Below are 18,756 nucleotides of genomic sequence, written 5' to 3' on the forward strand. Positions count from 1 at the left end.
AAAAAAAATCGATATGACAAATCAAGTTACAATGTATTATAGATGTCCGTTGGAAAACAGTCCGTGTCATTGTAGACGACCACTATTCATTTAAAGCTGAAGACAGATAGTGTCCCTTTCACAAAATGAAGTGAGAGGGCAAGTGGGGGTATCCATTTTCCACCCACTTAAACTATTCACTTATATTTTGTAAGAGAGACACTATTCGTTTTCAACTTTAGACGGAAAGTATCCATGTACAACGAGAATTTGTGGTTGGAAAAACGGGCCGTACGTCTTGAAAAGTGAAAACAATCTTATCCTGTAATATTATTTGCATTTGATCACATCACAAGAGTTAATAGTGAGCTGTTGTTTCTAACATTTTCTGTATGTCCCCTATATTCTTTGCACATGCCTTGTTCGATCTCTTGTAGTGGTGTACCCCAATTATGCTGACTAAACATGTTAATTATGAGGCTATAAAAAAATATAAATAAATACGGGAAAGTTTATAAGAAATAATTGAGATTGAAAGAGTATCGGGTTCAACACAAATTCTACTTGTGTAAACCGAGTATACCCCTTAGGCTATTTAGACTATCGTTTTCCGAAAGAGGGATATTTTTTATTTTATTTTTGATGACGAGGGGTTGAATACCACGATTCGCACCACCACACGGACCATGTAGCCCACCCCCTTTCAAAGCTGCGGTGGCCAAGTGATCATCATCGCATGGTAGTAGTCGAACAGGGACCTCTCAACTCCTACATTTCTGCAAGCTTCAAGGTTTAACCCGACTACCACTGGACTAACACTACTTGGTTAAAGAGGGATATTATTAATTAGTTAAACGCTTCAATAAGGTCGGACGATAAAATCTCAGCAATACAATCTGGGTAAGGCTCCACCCAAACGTGGGATGAATAATCAAAAGGAAAATAATGCGCTATATAATACGAGCAGCTTGATTTCTGCTTCTCCTCACAAAACTATACTCTATCGACAAGAATCCACCAACCGGCCCAAGAATATCCTTCACCATATTTCCCATGTATCTTGAATTAACTTTACCAGCCTTCAACATATCGATTAGCTGTAGACTGTAGTGAATCAAATTCAAGCACCACCATTTCCGCTCCCACCATATTTAGACTATCGTTTTCATTTGATAAATAATGGCTGGTAGACATACAAATCGATAATGTGAAGACACTTTCTTTTAAGAGAAAATACCGTTAATCACATTATATTAAGGGTAATGATAATGTCACACTAATTTTCACTAATGCCGCGTATATTAAGTGTACTAGGAATTCAATGATGTATGTGACAACTTGCACCATAGAAATTAGGCCCGTATATTAACTTTATATGAAATAGCGGAGTTATTTAAAATTTTGTAAGGTCTAGTAAATATAGATATACTGATCGATAATGTGAAAGTATGAAATACGCGTAAAACCTATTTTTAGAAAAACCACTAATCATTTTATATAAACTGTAGAAGAACGTTCAAATGTTGAATATCATGTTCAATGAATAAGCACATGACAAAAACATCACTAATTGTATTATTTTTTGAATAATAGTAGCTATAATTACTACTAGTTGGATTATTATAAGATGACTTTAGGATCAAAATCACTTAGTCAACAACTAATAACGGACTAGTCCACGTACAGCTTAACAACAATTGGATACAATCCACATTTATTTCCTATAAAAATTAATGAAAGTACATGCAATTTAATGCAATAATTAGCCGGCATGCTTGACCACCGACCCTTTTTAAATCGCAAATCTAGCAACTTACCTAGAGAAAAATTCTTAAATTTATACTTCGTATCGTATACAATGACATGATACATCGTAATCAATAAATTAAACTTGTTCTTTTCAGCTTAATTTCAGCTCTTATTTAGAGTTTCAGTTCAGCTCTATACATCTCAACAAATTTAAATTCAGCTAAATTCAACCCCATTTAACCTAAAAGAATAGGGCTTCAACTCCCTCTCTCTTTTTATTACGTATAAATTATTCTTATTTATTTATATACAAAATTTTTTCATAATTATACTTTTACCGCTAATTTGGTGTACAACTACGTGATACACTGGTATTTTCAGATGATCGATATCCAACTAATTAATCACATGTATTACTAAAATACAAATATAGACTTTTTCCACCAATAGTCCATACAAAGTACTTAACCAAATCTTAGACTTCTCTATACTACCCTAATAAAATCACGAGTATAATTACATAAAACAACAATAATAAAAATAAAAAATAAATTAAAAGCAAAAGTGGACATTTTCTAAAGTCAATCATCATATACCCACTTTCCTCTATTGCTATATATATTCACAACCTTCTTCTTTTGCTATGTCTTTCTTCTTCTTATCTTAATTTTTCCAAAAATCATACCAATAATAATATAATCCAAATTTTATAAATAAATTCCATAAATTTTCATAAATTTATCAAAATTATGGGTATTATTGGGATAATAACCAAGAATAAATCTTCAAAAGGTTGCTTAAGATTAGGGTTATTTCCATTAATGTTAATTAGCAATAATCATAGAATAAAACTAATCCTACATGAAGGAACAACCAAAGTAATTAAGAGACGTATGAAGATAAAAGCAGGTGAAATTATGTTTCAATTTCCAGATTCTGTAGTTTGCCATGCAGATTCCTTCTTCCTTGGTAAACCTATTCCAATTCTATCAATACATGATCATCTTGTAGCCGGTCACACCTACTTCATTATCCCCCTAGACCGCCTCCCGGGCCAATTACAGAATAGCCCGGGAAGCGGTAATGGGACGACACGAGGCAGCCTTCTCTCGGCTGCCTCGCTTTGTTTACTTGGTTCTCCTTCTGGTGGTTGCCCTAATCCCAGACCGCCTCCTACTCTGGTCAAGTTACTAAATAACGGCGATAATAATAATAAAGGGAGTCCTTTTAATTATGTTAAGGATAAAGATGGTAGGGTGATTATGATTAAGGTTGTACCGGAGTTTATTACTAAGATTATTACAAGTAATTATGGTATAATTACAAGCCCTAATGATGATAATAAGAGTATAATTAGTGCTAAGCTAATTTGTAGTACTCCGGAATTAAAGAAACAATATGAACAACTTGTTAGGGCTAAGGATCAAGCTTGGTCACCTAAACTCGAGACGATTACTGAGCATAAGATTAGGTTTTCTCCGTCAAGGTTATTACGACTGGACTGGAAACTCTGATCGTCGTTGTAATGCAGCAGTGTTAAAATTCATGAGTTGAGAAAATGTTGCATGGTCACATAAGCTTGAGGTTATTACGATTGGATTGGAAACCCTAATTGTGGTTGTAATGCAGCAGTGTTAAAATTCATGGGTCGTCGAGAAAAAGTTGCATGCATTTTGATGTGTTCAATGGTAGAAGGTGAGAACTGAGAAGATTCAACGTATGTGATAGTGGGTAGTTAGTTAATTAGAGTAGTGTATATAATTGTGAATATATTATAAATTGTAACTTAGTAGATGTTTTCAAATGATGACATGTAATTAGTGAAAGAGTCAAAGATATAATATAGATATATAGCTTAAAGTTTAAAGAATTGATCAAGATCTAACATAATTCGCGCCACAAGTGTTGATAAGATAGTTGTTAACTATTAAGATGATGGCTAAGTTTCATGGAGAAATTATTTAGGAAAACATCATTATTTTTAGTTTAAAATTTGTCCGTTTTAAAGTGTTTTTGAGACTGAGTCTTTAAAACGGTTAGGATCCTTTTCATTTCTTCCTCTCAATTTTTATTAATTTCCACTCACATACCGATTTTAAATTATTAATCATCTATCTCATTAACTATATGCACAGTTAAATAGTCTCGATATGAAATACTCGTATGTACCATTAAGAGAAAATGAATGGAAATGAAGAGAACAACAAAAAAAAAGACCTAAAATTCTATAATTTGAACCAAAAACATAATGTTCATAATAATTTACTCGTAATCATTAAATTGAGACATTTTCGATACTTTAAACGTGAAGGGTGTTCCACGATTATATGGACTAAATTTGCGTCAAACCGTGGTATTGAATTATAAACGGGTTAGACTACAATTTTACTTTCTTGAGCCCACAGCGAACGAAACATTTTTATAAGCTATAAAGCCCACTTACCATCGGCTAGGTAATGGTATTTAGGTAGACGTATTTGGATTGATGTACTTTCTCAAAACATTGACGAGCTTGCATCGGTTGATTGTGAATTTGTGATAATATATTTTTAAGCCCCTTCACCGGTTTCTCAAATAAAAATAAAAAAATTATATGGGCCGGGTAATGGTTTGATGTCTGTTAAATGGCCCAAATTTGACTCCGTGGTCTACATTTGAGTATTAGACCATTGATAATATTTTAACCCGTATAACGCAACTCTTATGTTAGACCTTGTTTTGTTTTATATTCGTATATAATATATTACTCGTATGAAGCTAATTTAGAATATAGTCCAACATATTAAAATAATAACATAACAATTTTATAATTATGTTAATGTAACTAATTATTCAATCTTCATTTTGATAACATAACAATTTTATAATTAGAGTGGAAATATGTATGCTTTTATGTTAACAATACGAAATATTAGGAAGCCTAAAGATAATTATATATTCTATATAATAAATTTTCTTAGCTAATTTTATTGTTTTGGATTTGTCTTAACTCTTAATAATGAATTTGCTTTAACAAAATTAGGCTTCAAAGCAGAGTATCTCAAAATTAGTTTTAATAATAGGGAATATTACATTTTTTTTTGGAGCAGATGTATCATTTTAAGTTGTAATACTAAGAGCAAACAATCATGTAAACGTCAACTAATAGTTGACAAAGTCATGAGAGATATTACTCTTACTCTAGAGCTTAAATCACATTAATATTAAAATCGACCCGGTGATTCTCATTACACCTAGAGTAGGCAATGGGCCGGCCCGTCGTGCCTTCCCCCAAAACTGGCCCGACCCAGGCACGGATATTGGGCTCCTCGGGCCGTGCCGTGCCAGGCCCACTGATCCAAACCTACGCCGTGGCCCGCTCAAGGCACGACCATTTTCGTGCTCGGGCCGTGCCTGGCCCATGGGCTTTTCGTGCCTTGTCCGTGGGCCGGCCCATGTGCTTTAATATTTTTTTTATTAAAAAAAAACGTTATATAATTGATATATTTTTAGTACGTTTTGTTTAATAAATGATGATTAATGGTTTAAATATATATTTTATTAAATATTAATGTACTTTTTGTTTAATAAATGATAATTAATGGATTAAATATATATTTTATTAAATATTAATGTAGTTTTTGTTTAATAAATAATGATCAACGGGCCATTCTTCGTGCCGGGCCGTGCCAAGCCCGTCGTGCCTTATGCGTGCCGGGCTCCACCGTGCCTAGGCACGGATTTCTGAAGAAAATCGCATCAGAGCCCGTCTCAAGCCCAGTCGTGACGTGCCCGTGCTTTCTCGATTTTCTCGCCGGGCCGTGCCGTGGGCCGTGCCGCCCACCGGCCCGCGGCCCTTTATGCCAACTCTTACACCCAAAAAAAAGAGCAAAGGACCATTGCATTGTCATGGGCCATTGTAGCCAAATCAAATTCCAATTCCTTTAGCATTATACTCCGTAACAATCAATGTTAATTGATGATGGTCCATTGAACCCAACGCAAAATGCAGGCCTCATAATTTCAATAGGCTAAGGGTGGTCCCTAAGAATGTTAAACACTAAAACGTCACGTTGGATGTTTGAAGTTAACCACCTTCTTGTCTAAACCTATGTTATTGTATTGTATGATAATTCCAATAATTAATCGAATCATATGGTTTTGAAGCTTGGATCTTCCTTACCGGCTACCACGATAAGGTTTTTAAGATTGCGTACATCTGATCTTTTTATTTTTTGTAGAAATCTTCAAGCTCAATATTACTCGTTGACGGTGATAGGTGGGCATAGTCACATAGAATGTAAAGGAATTCTAAAGGAAAGAAAACAACACAATTTTTGTGAACGAGTCCCAACTTGAACACGAAATGATGGTGCCCTTTAGAAAGAGCTTTGTGAAGACATCAGCCAACTGCTCACTTGCTCAGAGCTGGCAACATGTACAGTTTAAATGACTTCTGCAATTTTCTCCCTCACATAATGACAATCAAGCTTTAATTGTTTTGTACGTTCGTGGAAAATAGGATTAATTAGCTGCAATATGTTGTGCAGCTTTATTATCACAAAATAGTGTAACGGGATAATGTTGTTCTTGTGGCTGTGCAGCTTTGTGGTTGCCTAGGGGACACATGTTAGAAAAATCGATTTTAGAATTAAAAAGTTCTCTTACACAACTTTAATCTTAGTAATATTATAGAATTTGTACTAACCATCTTCATCCGAGGAGTCAATTTAACTAAGCCATCAATGTGTTAACTCTTAATCTACTTTTATTATTTAAGCATTTTTCACTTTTTCAATATTTGTCACCTTGTCAATTATTTCATTAAAATACTTTTTACTTCATTAACAACTAAAAAGTGGACTCCTATTTTTCACTAGGTCATGAAAAAAATCATGAAAGAGGGTCAATTTGGTGAGAAGAGGTCATTACATGACATTCTTTTGTCATTGAGTCATCTTAATTACATGCTTATACTATGATTAACTTGACCCACCCCTATATGACCACCGCCTTAGACGGGGATGGTCTAGGAGCGGTGTACCTGTTATTTATGTTAGGAGGGAGGGGACCCAATCCCTACCGTACGTGTTTTTATATTTCAATATGAATTATCATTTGAAGTCCTTAAGCTAAGTATTTGACACTTACATATTCAAACATAAATCAATAATTTAAATCTTGTATTTTTCAATTCTTTGTTCAACGAGTCCTATATTAAATTATCATTCGACTTTTGTTAGACTTCGTAATTTTCATGTAACTCGAGGCAAATCACTCTTAATGAGTGAATGAGTAATCTTGTTTCAAGTAATATCAATTCTTGTTTAAGACTGTTATAACTTAAAATGACTCTTACACATAATTAATTGGGTTATGATAAATACAACATAATGAGTTGTATTTAAGAAACTAAAAAAGAAAATAAACACTTAATATATGCATTAATTGCATTAATTTATGTGTAATTTATTCTCTAATTTCTAAATTAATACCAAATTTAGAAGGATATTAAATACTTAAAATACAACTCATTGAGTTGTATATAGCATTTCCATAATTAAAATAGGGTACATAAATTGATAAACCCTAATTAAAAAGATACAAAACTTTAACTATTAATAATGAATTAGTGAATTAAATACATGCTCTATAATAGAATAATCAATCATAATTGAAGAATTTATTAAAAGGGGTTGAAAGAAGTTAAGGATTTAACAATAGGGAGAAGGGAGAGAGAATTAAGTTTGATGATTTTTAGTCAAGGGTAAAGAAATGGAAAGATGAGTGCAAAATATACTATAATGAGTAAAATGTGTACTGCAAAAATAAATTACGTTAAAATAAGATAAGAGGATTTTAGACAAGGCGAATTGTTCAAGTAAATATGGGTTATGTCGGAGTTAGGACACTTTAAAATGCACGTTATAGCAGTCCGTACAAGCCTAACTCTAGTTTAGGCCAAAGCCCATAACTCTATTACTAGTACTTTACAAGAATTTTATCGGGGCCCAGACTAGTATTAAAGCCCATAAGTTTTTTGGAAGATAGTCAGGTCAAATACATGAACACTTTTACTTGAAAGTTGAAACTACAACCTACATGGCTACATTAGGTTCACAAGAGAACAACTATCCTTTTCTCTTCTTCTCTTCTACTCCCTCCATTCAACTCCACATGACCCTTTTCTATTTTACACACTATTCACAAGTGAGCATTTATTATCAATTTTCTCTCAATACGTAAGTGAAAATATATTCATATGGGATCTTGTTTGATTCGTCTGTACGAGTACATTAAAAATATCCAACTTTTATAATTTTTGCAAATACGTAGCTAACGATATTTACAGCGTAAAACACGCGTTGACAAACGTGAAAAAAAGAAAAGGGCCTTGTGGAGTTGAATGGAGGGAGTAGTTTGATAAGAAGTGAGAACAGAGAAATTGTTAGTACAGTCCGTCTCATTGAAGACAATCACTATCCGTCACAAGATGAAGACGGATAATGGCTCTCTCACAAAATGCAAGTGGGAGGGAAAGTGGGGGTATCCATTTTCCTCACACTTGCACTATCCATTTGCATTTTGTGAGAGAGACACTATCCGTTTTCAGCTTGTGACGGATAGTGTCCGTTTTCAATGAGAATTTGTGTTGTTAGTAAGACCTTCTTTTTTTTTCGTAAATTCTCATTTGTGATAAACATATCCGTTGCAAGTTTACGAGTTGCGATGGGTGAAGTGCTGCCCATGTAGCCGATGTAGGTAGTTAAGACAAAAGGAGATTGCCTAGGGACTAAACAGTTTGTTTGTCTTATCTACCCACATGGGTAATACTTAACCCGCCGCAAGCTTGTGACATATATGCTCGTCACAAGGGAGAGACTTGCTTTTTGTTTGTTTGTTTAATTTTAACTTATTTCAGTTCAATTCAGTGCAACTCCATTCTGATCAATTCAATTCTTTTCATTTGAGAAAAAACAGGGCCTAAGTTCCTTTTAAACGGAGAGTATTCGATTTACAATTAAAACGGATCAAATTAAACACAATCCCATTTATATACATACCTAGGAAGCATATTTTGTTATTGCTTATGCATTCTTTTTTTTTATCGCACCTACTCTTTATTGTTCTTAATCTGTTTTAATTTTTAGATGAATATTTTTGTTTTGAACAATAATTTGTGAAGAACTATCTGTCTAGTTTGTAAGAGCAAATCTAATTGTTTACCTTAGGGACTTGCTTGCAATTTTAAGAAATTGCAAACTAGTGGCTAGACCATTGGATAACTCCATGTAGGATAGCTTAAACCAAGCAACTAGTTTCATTAAGCTAGTAGCTTAATTGGCCCTACCACTAAAATACGACCAATAGAAATTAATTGATTTATTAAAATTTGGGTCAAGCTAGTTAAAATGTAAGCTAAACCATTGAAATAAATGTTTAGCCTAAAATTAAACTAGGTTAAAAAGTGATATGGCAATGGCAACTAGCTTACCATTGGACTTGCTCTAAGTAGACCTGATAAAATTGACTTCGGTCTGAATGGCCTGACCCAAATAACTTGACACTTGAACTAAAGATCTGAACTTGATTCTAATCCGAATAGACTGTACTATATATGACCCGACCTGAATTTTATTCCAAAATAATTTAATAATAACCGGTCCAAGAATGACCGATCGAAAGTGACCAAACCTCAAATAACTCGACAACTTTACATCAGAAATTGGCTCAACCCAACCTAAAACAAAATACTTCATGTGACAAACTTGAAATAAGTCAATCCAAATTCGACCCGATTGACCCATTTATCAGCATTAAACAGTAATTAAATTAATAATGGAAATAAGGAGGAGTAAAAAAGAGGAGTGCAATGGATGAGGGGCATGTGTAAAAATGTAGGAGGGGGTGGCTTTATGCAGACGGCGGTCTGCTGCAACAGCTACAAATTTACAATCACAGGGCTCGATGCAACTTCCACACCTCGGCATTCTCTCCCCCTATCCACCTACTCTTCCACTTTACTCTATTCTTGCCTGCATATTGTAACCCTCATGCTTTCATTCCTCGTTTTTCTTTTTCTTTTTTATTCGATCTTATTAATTGGATCTAACAATTACCATTCTTAATTCACTTTTGTCTTCGAGTGACATTGTGGTTATAATGTTATCTTTAAGTTTAAGTCTTGTTTTTTTTCAGTTTAAAGTGCTGAATTAAACTAGTTGAAATTAAATAAAATGAAATAAAAGTTCATTTGATAAGAAATGAGTTGAATTGAACTGACTGAATTAAATAGAGTTGAATTGAACTGAAATAAGCTAAAATTAAGTAGAAAAGAACAAGGCCTAAGACGGAGTTATCTAACTTAATTTTATAAGACAAAAGCAGAATGTATAGAGAAAAACAAAAAAATTGTCTTAAAGCTTAATTGAGATAATATTTAACGAGTTTTAATGGAGGGATGGGTGAGAAAATAGCAATGAGTAGATTATACAACCTGTTGTATGATGCGGAATCCGAGCTGTGTACTAAAGTTTTCGAGTTTTGTTTAGAAGAATCTGAGCTATGCTGTAAAGTTTTTGAACTCACACACTTAAGCAAAAATAAATAAACTCTTATAAAACTCAGAAAAATTACACACAAGCTCGGATTAATGTATAGGGTTGTACAATGCTTATTATACAACTGGTTGTATAGTATTATTTGTGAGAAAATAGTAGAGGAGACAAAATCACAAATATGATTATACATCCAGTTGTACCATAAGCATTGTACAACCAAGATATAAGAATCCGAGCTTATACTTATTTTTTCTAAGCTAATTCAAAGTTCATGTTTTTAATGTGTAAATGGATGAGTTAAATACTTTCTAATAAAGCTCGTATTATTTAACATAAAACTCGGATAATTTATCACAAAGCTCAGATTCTACACCGTACAACATATACAACTGTTTGTATAATCCATGAATTATATTGAGACAAAATTGATATAACTCAACCTGAATAACCCGACCTGTATCCGACCCGACGTCCGAATTTGACCCAAATATGAATTGACTGAATTCAATATAACCTGACTCGAATGTTTATGATTGCACACCGATTATTATTCATATATAACTTAAGCGTCGTTTTTTGTCAGATAGCACCTAACATTTACGCTTTCTGTAAAAATAGTACCTAAAGTTTTTTTTTTTGCTCAATAACACCTAACATTTTCTATTTTTTGTCTAATGACACCAAAATCACTTTTCCGTCAAAAAAAGTCAAGAAACCGTCTTGACTAACGGAGGAAAGGCCGAGTTGGTTGTAATTTGTAAACTCATTCTATTTCTTTCATATACATACCTCCATCTCACCAATCTTATTCTTAATTGACTTATTTTCATTCAACAAGCCATTTATATCACTTATTTGCCAATAAGTCATATCCTCATCAATCCACTCGAAGAAACGACACCCACACAACCCCGTCTCCGCATTGTAGAACTTGCAGGCCATGAATCTTCTGCCCGGATTTTGGTGTGTTCATGATGTTTTCTCAGCCACTAGAATGCCACAATTGCATTTCACCCGATTTGTTAAGTTTGGGGATGAGTTTGAATAAGGCATATTGGATTGAATGGATGATGAGAGAAAGGGAGAAAATTGAACAAGGCAAAAATTGGGGATTTAGAGAATGGAGGAATAAAATTGGAGAGGGTGGGGGTGTTAAATAAGGGATTTAATTGGAGGGAATTTGAGTTCAATTGAAGGGAAAACAAAAATATGGGAAATGGAAGTTGGAATTGGAGGGTAAAACATAAAAAATAAGGTTACAATGCCAATTCATCCTTCCCTCCGTTAGTCAAGACGGTTTCTTGACTTTTTTTGACGGAAAAGTGATTTTGGTGTCATTAGACAAAAAATAGAAAATGTTAGGTGTTATTGGGCAAAAAAAAAAACTTTAGGTACTATTTTTACAGAAAGTGTAAATGTTAGGTGCTATCTGACAAAAAACGCATAACTTAATAGTAGCTAACCTGAAAATGCCTCGAACCCGAAATGATTTAGCTCGACCCAAAGTTTTGCAAACCAGAAATTGACTCGACAATAACTCTTGAAAAGCCGAAATTGACCAGTTGATCCGTTTACTAGGTCTAAAAAAGAGGCCCAATATGATTGAGATGAAATGTTAGTAGTATAGTATTTACAAACTTCAGAGAATATGATACGCTCGGTATTTTACTTAGTTGACATTATCTCATTTTTCCTAAATAGCAAAATTAGTTTAAAATAAATTAAAAATGGAGAATACATGATTAGAGTATTGGAACGATATTTAATTATCTTTAAGATATATATTACAATATTACCTGATGTCTTAAAAGCACGTGCAATTTGCAAAATTACATGTTCGAGTATTTGTGAAAAGAGACGGTTTCTAAATAACCCAAAAATAAAAATTACAACTAGTAGATTGTCTCAACTCTCAAAGTCTCAATGTTCCAGGCTTCCAGTGAAGAGATAAAACTGGCAAAAAAATACAGTATGAAGAAAAGCAACAAGAGTAGAAATGCAAAATCCGCAAATCTCTAGGGAAGGAGCTGCACATAAATCCTGGAATTTAAGCAACAGTAATAACTAAAGAAGTCAGAAATTCCAGAATGGAAATAAATGTCGTCTAATGTATTTTGACATATCTAATGTCATTTTTTTTGTCCAAAAAATGACATTATTTGATGATATAATATACTGCTTTAATAATGTTACTGTATTATGGTCAACCAATGCACAAAAAGTGAAGGGTGAAAAACAAATTGCACTGTTTAGTCTAAAGTTTGGGTCTTTAAGACCATGCAAAAAGTGAAGGTGCTGAAGGTGAATATTGACGCTGCTGTAGTAGCTGAAGTGGGAGTCGAGTTGGGTGCGGTGTGTCAGAATGATAGGGAAGAGGTTGTATGGTGTGCGGTGAAGCAGGGGACAGTAGAGATGGATCCAGCAGAAGCTGAACCAGCTGCTATATTGCATGGTCTTAAAGAGGCGAGACAGATGAATAATTCGAGAGTTATCCTAGAAGGAGATTGTTCGAATGTTATCCATGATCTACAGCAGCAACGGAAGGGACGTAGCAGTATTTATTTAATTTATAATGACATTTATGCGATTTGTAATTTTTTCAACAGTGTTTCGTTTACTTGGGTTCGTAGAAACTTTAATAAGGCCGCTCATGAGCTTGCTCATTTGAGACCATGGTCGATAGGTTCTCGTAGATGGTTGGAGTCCATTCCGTTGGAAATCGCTGATGTAGTTCGTGCTGATTCTGTTAATATTATTTCTTAAACTTTGGGTTTAATTCAAAAAAAAATCTCATTTTAAAAAGAAAAACAGTTTTAGCGAGGTCAAACATGCCTTAAGAATAATTGTTTTTGTAGAAGTTAATTAGGTAAAGTCTTGCCTGAGAGAAAATGTAACCATCATATGCTCATATGTAGAACACAAAATCTCATTATAGACGGTCGTCTATAAGTACTATAACTAAAGACGAGTCAAATATAATACACATTCTTAATAGGACAAACAACAAGTGGGGTGGTGGGGGCAAACAATGTCACCACTTTCAAGCTATTTGACCCGTATTTAGCTATAGACTAGCGGTATGCCTGTATGTCGAAACACAAATTGAATAGACTATCATTTCTAATTATTATTAGATAAAGATACAATATGTAATTTTTTTTGTTTAACTTTCTTTTTTATTTTAAACATCCACTAATTACTTTCAAATTATTTCCAAATAACTTTTATCATCAAATTTAACAAATCATTGTATTGTTGTTATTTCATGACTCTAACTTATGACAAATTTGAAGTTGTGGGCGTTTCGAATTTTAATATTATTAAAGCAATATCAATAGTGGTTCTTATTATTGGGGTTATCAATAAGAATCCAAAATAAAAAGTTATTTTATTGCAACTACAAGGTTGTTCTTAATTTTAAGAACTAAGTTCTAAAATAAGTGATGGGGCATATTCTGCACCGCTGACCAAGTCAACATATTGAGCAAGGTCAAGGGTATCCACAGCAAAGTCAACGACTTAGACAGTCTAGCCGATGGAGCCCATCGGCCTGTCACCTGGTCTCGCCGGACAACTAGCAGCAGTAGGGGACACATATCCGCGTACTCATATCCAAGACCCCTCGGTCGGCCTGTCATGGGTCCATCGGCCGAGGGTGAAACGGTCTTTCCACCTGCTAGCCACTTGGCCACTTGGCCACTACGTGACAAAAGGTGAAAGTCTATAAATACTCCTCAACCCTCATTGAGGAAAGGATCCATAAATTGACCTAATAACCACTATTCATCTGGTAATATCTTCCTTATCTCTCTACAATACACTCTTAGCCAAGTTACAACAACTTCTCTCTAAGTTTACTGACTTGAGCGTCGGAGTGAGTACGCTTGGCCAAAGCCGAGCCCTCAGTTTGTTCATCGTTTCAGGAGACCGCAAGGAGGATTCAAGCAAGGACATCATTCTACGAGCTACGAGTGGTAACAAATATCTGCTCTGGAATTACACCCGGAACAATAAGAACTTGGTTGTTTATACATGAGATTTTGGAGACCAATAAACATGACTTTGAAAATTGTAAATACCAATTACATATTTACTATTTTCTATTTAAGAACTTTATAAAAATGTTATCTATTTTGAATAAAAGTTCTTAAACTTTAGAATTAATGAAATGTGCCATGGCAAAATAAGAACTTTAGCCCGCAAGGGTGGAGTCTAGTGGTTAAAACATGGGTGAAATTTCCAGGAGACCCAGGTTCAAGCCTCCTCATGAGCAAAATCTTGTGGAGCATTCTTGGCCTGAGTCCATGCCTAATAGACTTCGAGCATGTCACCTTCGGGTGGCTTACCTGGTATACGTGGTTTGCAGGCTATTACGTACACCTGAGGGTTTACCCAGTGCGCACCAAAGGTAGCGGCTGCGGGTTCCCTCGTCACAAAAAAAAAAAAAAAAAAAAAAATAAGAACTTTATGTGAGGTTCTTCTATTGCTATTGCTCTTATTGGTGTTCCAAGTAACCATAATCATTTTCATTTCTATTTTAAATTGACCGTTTTTTTCAAAAAAGAACAGGTTCAGATAAAAGTCCTCAACGCAATGTAAAATGACTATAATGCCTTTCTTTAAACACAAATTTGGTTTAAAATGACATATCGGTCCTAAGAATAAATCGAATCAAATAGATGAATGAGAAACAAAATAGAATGCTTAGTAACAAACAAAATATTGCCTATAATATCCGGAGTAGGTCTTATAAGAGACGGTCTCTCAATAAGCTTATTGATAGAGTATTTTATAATTTTAAGAAAAAATGGTACTGAAGATAATAAAATAAGTACAAATCATGATTAAAGATAAAATAGATATATTTATTAAGTAAATAAGTACGAAATTACTATGTCATGATCATAAATAAAAGGGTCACGAAATACAAATAAAATGGTACAAAAGACTAGTCTCTCAATAAGTTATTGGAAGACCGTCTCTCTCAAGTTTTAGTGTAATATCCATCCGTATGAACTAAAATTTAACTCGATTTACACTTAAAATGAACATGACCGTCTAATGAAAGGATTCGGAATGATAATTAAAGCCAAAAAATAAGCAAAAAGAGGTCCACCAAAGCAAAAAAGATGGTCCACCATAATCCAATGGATGGAGCAGATCAGTACTAGAGAAGTAAAGAGAGGGGAGAAAGAAGAGTCAGCTACTACTTAGGTCTTAGATAGGAAGCTAAAGCTAACCACAGTAATAATATTAAAGCATTTAAATACTAATTTAATGGTCATGTGACTTTTTATTTTCCACACTACTTTTGATATTATTATTAATTTTAAAAAAATGTGTATAACTTTGTTTTCCTACTGAAAAAATGTAAATTGTACTCGTATATTACTTTGTTACTCGAATAAACTACTTGATCATTCTATCAGAAAAAGAAATACATTTGACAAAATTTTAAGAACAATTATTTCCCCTATAAAATTCAGATACACAAAATATTTTAATCTACGGTGTTTGCTACATTATGTGATGTCTTAAAAAGAAATGACGATTATTTAATCGGTTTTTTTAAATGTAATGGTCCACATATAACCAAACAAACGACTTAAATTTGTATATGATTGTTTTACATGTAATGTTAAGAAGATTATCCTATAGCATTACATTTAAATTAAAGATAATTCATATATCACTTATATAAGATTTCGACCCTGTTCTTTTGGACTGAAACTGATCTGATCTGAACTGAACTTATAGGATCTGAATTGAACTGAACTTATAGGATCTGAAATGAACTTATAAGATATGAACTGAACTGAACTTATAGGATATGAAATGAACTTATAAGATCTAAACTGAATTGAACTGAACATATAGAATCTGAAGTGAACTTAAATTAAGTGAGGAATAAGATCTGAACTGAATTGAATTTATAGGTTCTGAACTGAACTTATAGGATATGAACTGAATTGAACTTAAATTAAATGACTTTAAGTCTAAAAGAACATGACATTCATTTAATCAAAATACATAAATCCAATACTTTGTCATATAATTTGGACGATATTAGATGTTAATGACTCGATATCACCTTCTCATCAGAGACCCCTAGAATTTTAATTATATACTCCGTATTTGACTATTTGAGTAAACTTTTAAATGAAAGACTAGGGCCAAAACTCAATATAATCTGATAACGCTCATTATATAAATTTTTGTGTTACTCTCAACGGGTCACGGGACGGGATAGAATGATCCGAGTAATAAATAAATAAGTAAATAAAACAAGACAAGTGATCGAGCATCCCAAACCACGTCCCTACCATTAAAAAGGAAGTAAGAAAAAACAGTGATAATACTACAACTACTACTAGTTGAGCACAAAACTCTCCCTTTCATCATTTCCCTTCTCTCTTATACTATCCACACATTTGCTCTTTCTCTCCTTCCTTGTACATCAACAAATCACCCAATTCTCCTTAATCCACCACATAATCACTCATTTTCGTTGCCAATATTCTCGCAGTGGTGGCGACTACACGGCGAATATCCTCGGATTCAGCAGCTTTAGCTGACTGGCTCGCTTCCGCTTCCGCTTCTACTGCTGCTCATCCTCCAGAAAACAAATTCATCACTAATGACCTTTCTTTAGGGTTCAATGTTGTCCCCACCTCTACTGTCCCCAGTGGGCCCGGCCATGGACATGGCCCAGGGACAGTATGGCCCAGTAACTCCCGGGTCGGATACGGTATCCCTTCTGATATGGGCATGTTCGTGGTGGCCCCCACCAATTCTTCATTTCCTCCTCAATACCACTCTCACCCTCACTCCCACTCCCACTCCCATTACTTGTCTGGGGTTGATGGGAATAACGCCGCCACCGCGTTAGGTGTCGGCGTTATTCCCATCCTCGCCGCGTCTAATGAGCATGATCTCATTAGCCGCAGCCGTGCCGCAGCTGCGGCTGCTGCGGCGAGTGTGTGGCAGAACCCGAACCAGTCCCAGTCCCAGAAAAACATCAGCTTCGACTCCGGCGGAGGTGGGCCTGGGTCTGGTACCGGGTCGGGTACTGCCACGTGTCAGGACTGTGGGAACCAGTCGAAAAAGGATTGTACTCATCAGAGGTGTCGGACTTGTTGTAAAAGTCGAGGGTTTGATTGTGCTACTCACGTGAAAAGCACGTGGGTCCCTGCTGCTAGAAGGAGAGAACGTCAGATGATTACGTCAGCTACTGGCGGTGGCGGCGGTGGTGGGGCTTCTTCTGGGTCCACTTCCGGACCGAAGAAACCTCGGCTGATTTCGTCACAAACTACGTCACATACTTCCACGTCTAACACTCCTCCTCACAGTTTCGACACGAGTTCTAGTCGTCCTCAAGGTAATTATCTACCCTCACCGTCTCAATCATTTGTTAAATAAATGACGAGTCCCCTTATTTAACAATAATAAGGGGACTCGTCATTTATTTTAATCGAATTTAAATAAATGACTGAGACGGGAGGGGTAATATTTGTTTAGCGTATTTTATTTTATCGTCAATTTAATTTATTTCCGAAATTGGTTAATGTGGAGGCAGAAGGGAGCATGAAGGAGACATTACCGGGACAAGTACGAGCGCCGGCGGTGTTCAAGTGCGTAAAGGTGACAGCTGTCGAAGACGGTGAAGATGAGTTTGCATATCAAGCAGCTGTGAAGATAGGAGGGCATTTATTCAAGGGTTTTTTATACGATCATGGTGTTGAACCACGAGACGGGTTTCCTAGTATGTCTGATCTGCATTTAGGAGGAGGCGGTGGTGGCGGAGACGGTAGTGGAAGGAATGGTGGACCAATTCTTGACCCGACCGATGTTTATGGTGCTTCTGTTAGTGGTGGTATGCTTGGTGGTTCTGGCTATGGTAATACTATGAATTGAATTAAAACTAAAAATTGATGATTTTTTGAGTCTTGGATTTTGTTTAATTCGAAGAACTCGAAAAAATTGTTATTAATTATGAGATTATTATCACTAATTAACCTAGTAATTGTAGTAAGTTGTATTCTAATAACTTGGTGTTCTTCTACCAATTAATTTGTGATCAATGAATAGGGTTTTTAAATTCTATTCTTAGAATTTGCTTCATTCCTTTATTACGCGTTCCGTTCCAATCATTTGTTTTACTTTGATTAAAATTAAGAATAAAAAAGGTAAACAAATGGCTGGAACGGATGAAATATAATCAAATACTCCTTGTAGACGTTCTTCATTAAGTTTCTGAGAGGCCGTTTCTTCCTTACCTCTTTCTGTGTTTTCCGTTACCCGGTTCCGGGACAAAGGGCTAGTTGTAACTTTGCATGCAAGGTAACTGTACCTTATATATAATCAATTAATCATTTGTTATATATTTGGTGGTGTGATCTTTTCTACCTCTGATGATTCTTCTGCCATTGGAATATTGTTGGATGTCAAAGAGCATAAATTTTTTGAGTGGCAGGCCCCAAATAATTGC

At 34.8% G+C, this 18,756-nt stretch overlaps 2 protein-coding genes across 2 annotated transcripts; both read left to right on the forward strand.

The window, feature by feature from the left end:
• Positions 1–2,396: 2,396 nt before the first annotated feature.
• LOC141622617 (uncharacterized) lies at positions 2,397–3,660 on the forward strand. Its single transcript, XM_074438637.1, has one exon. It carries the CDS (start codon positions 2,478–2,480, stop codon positions 3,240–3,242), a length of 765 nt encoding a protein of 254 aa, XP_074294738.1. The 5' UTR covers positions 2,397–2,477; the 3' UTR covers positions 3,243–3,660.
• A 12,911-nt stretch (positions 3,661–16,571) lies between these two features.
• LOC141619304 (protein LATERAL ROOT PRIMORDIUM 1-like) lies at positions 16,572–18,371 on the forward strand. Its single transcript, XM_074436332.1, has 2 exons — positions 16,572–17,646; positions 17,845–18,371. Exons 1-2 carry the CDS (start codon positions 17,031–17,033, stop codon positions 18,180–18,182), a joined length of 954 nt encoding a protein of 317 aa, XP_074292433.1. The 5' UTR covers positions 16,572–17,030; the 3' UTR covers positions 18,183–18,371.
• Positions 18,372–18,756: the final 385 nt, after the last annotated feature.

This window comes from Silene latifolia, chromosome X (genome assembly GCF_048544455.1).
Source record: "Silene latifolia isolate original U9 population chromosome X, ASM4854445v1, whole genome shotgun sequence".
In the NCBI taxonomy this organism is placed as follows: Eukaryota; Viridiplantae; Streptophyta; class Magnoliopsida; order Caryophyllales; family Caryophyllaceae; genus Silene; species Silene latifolia.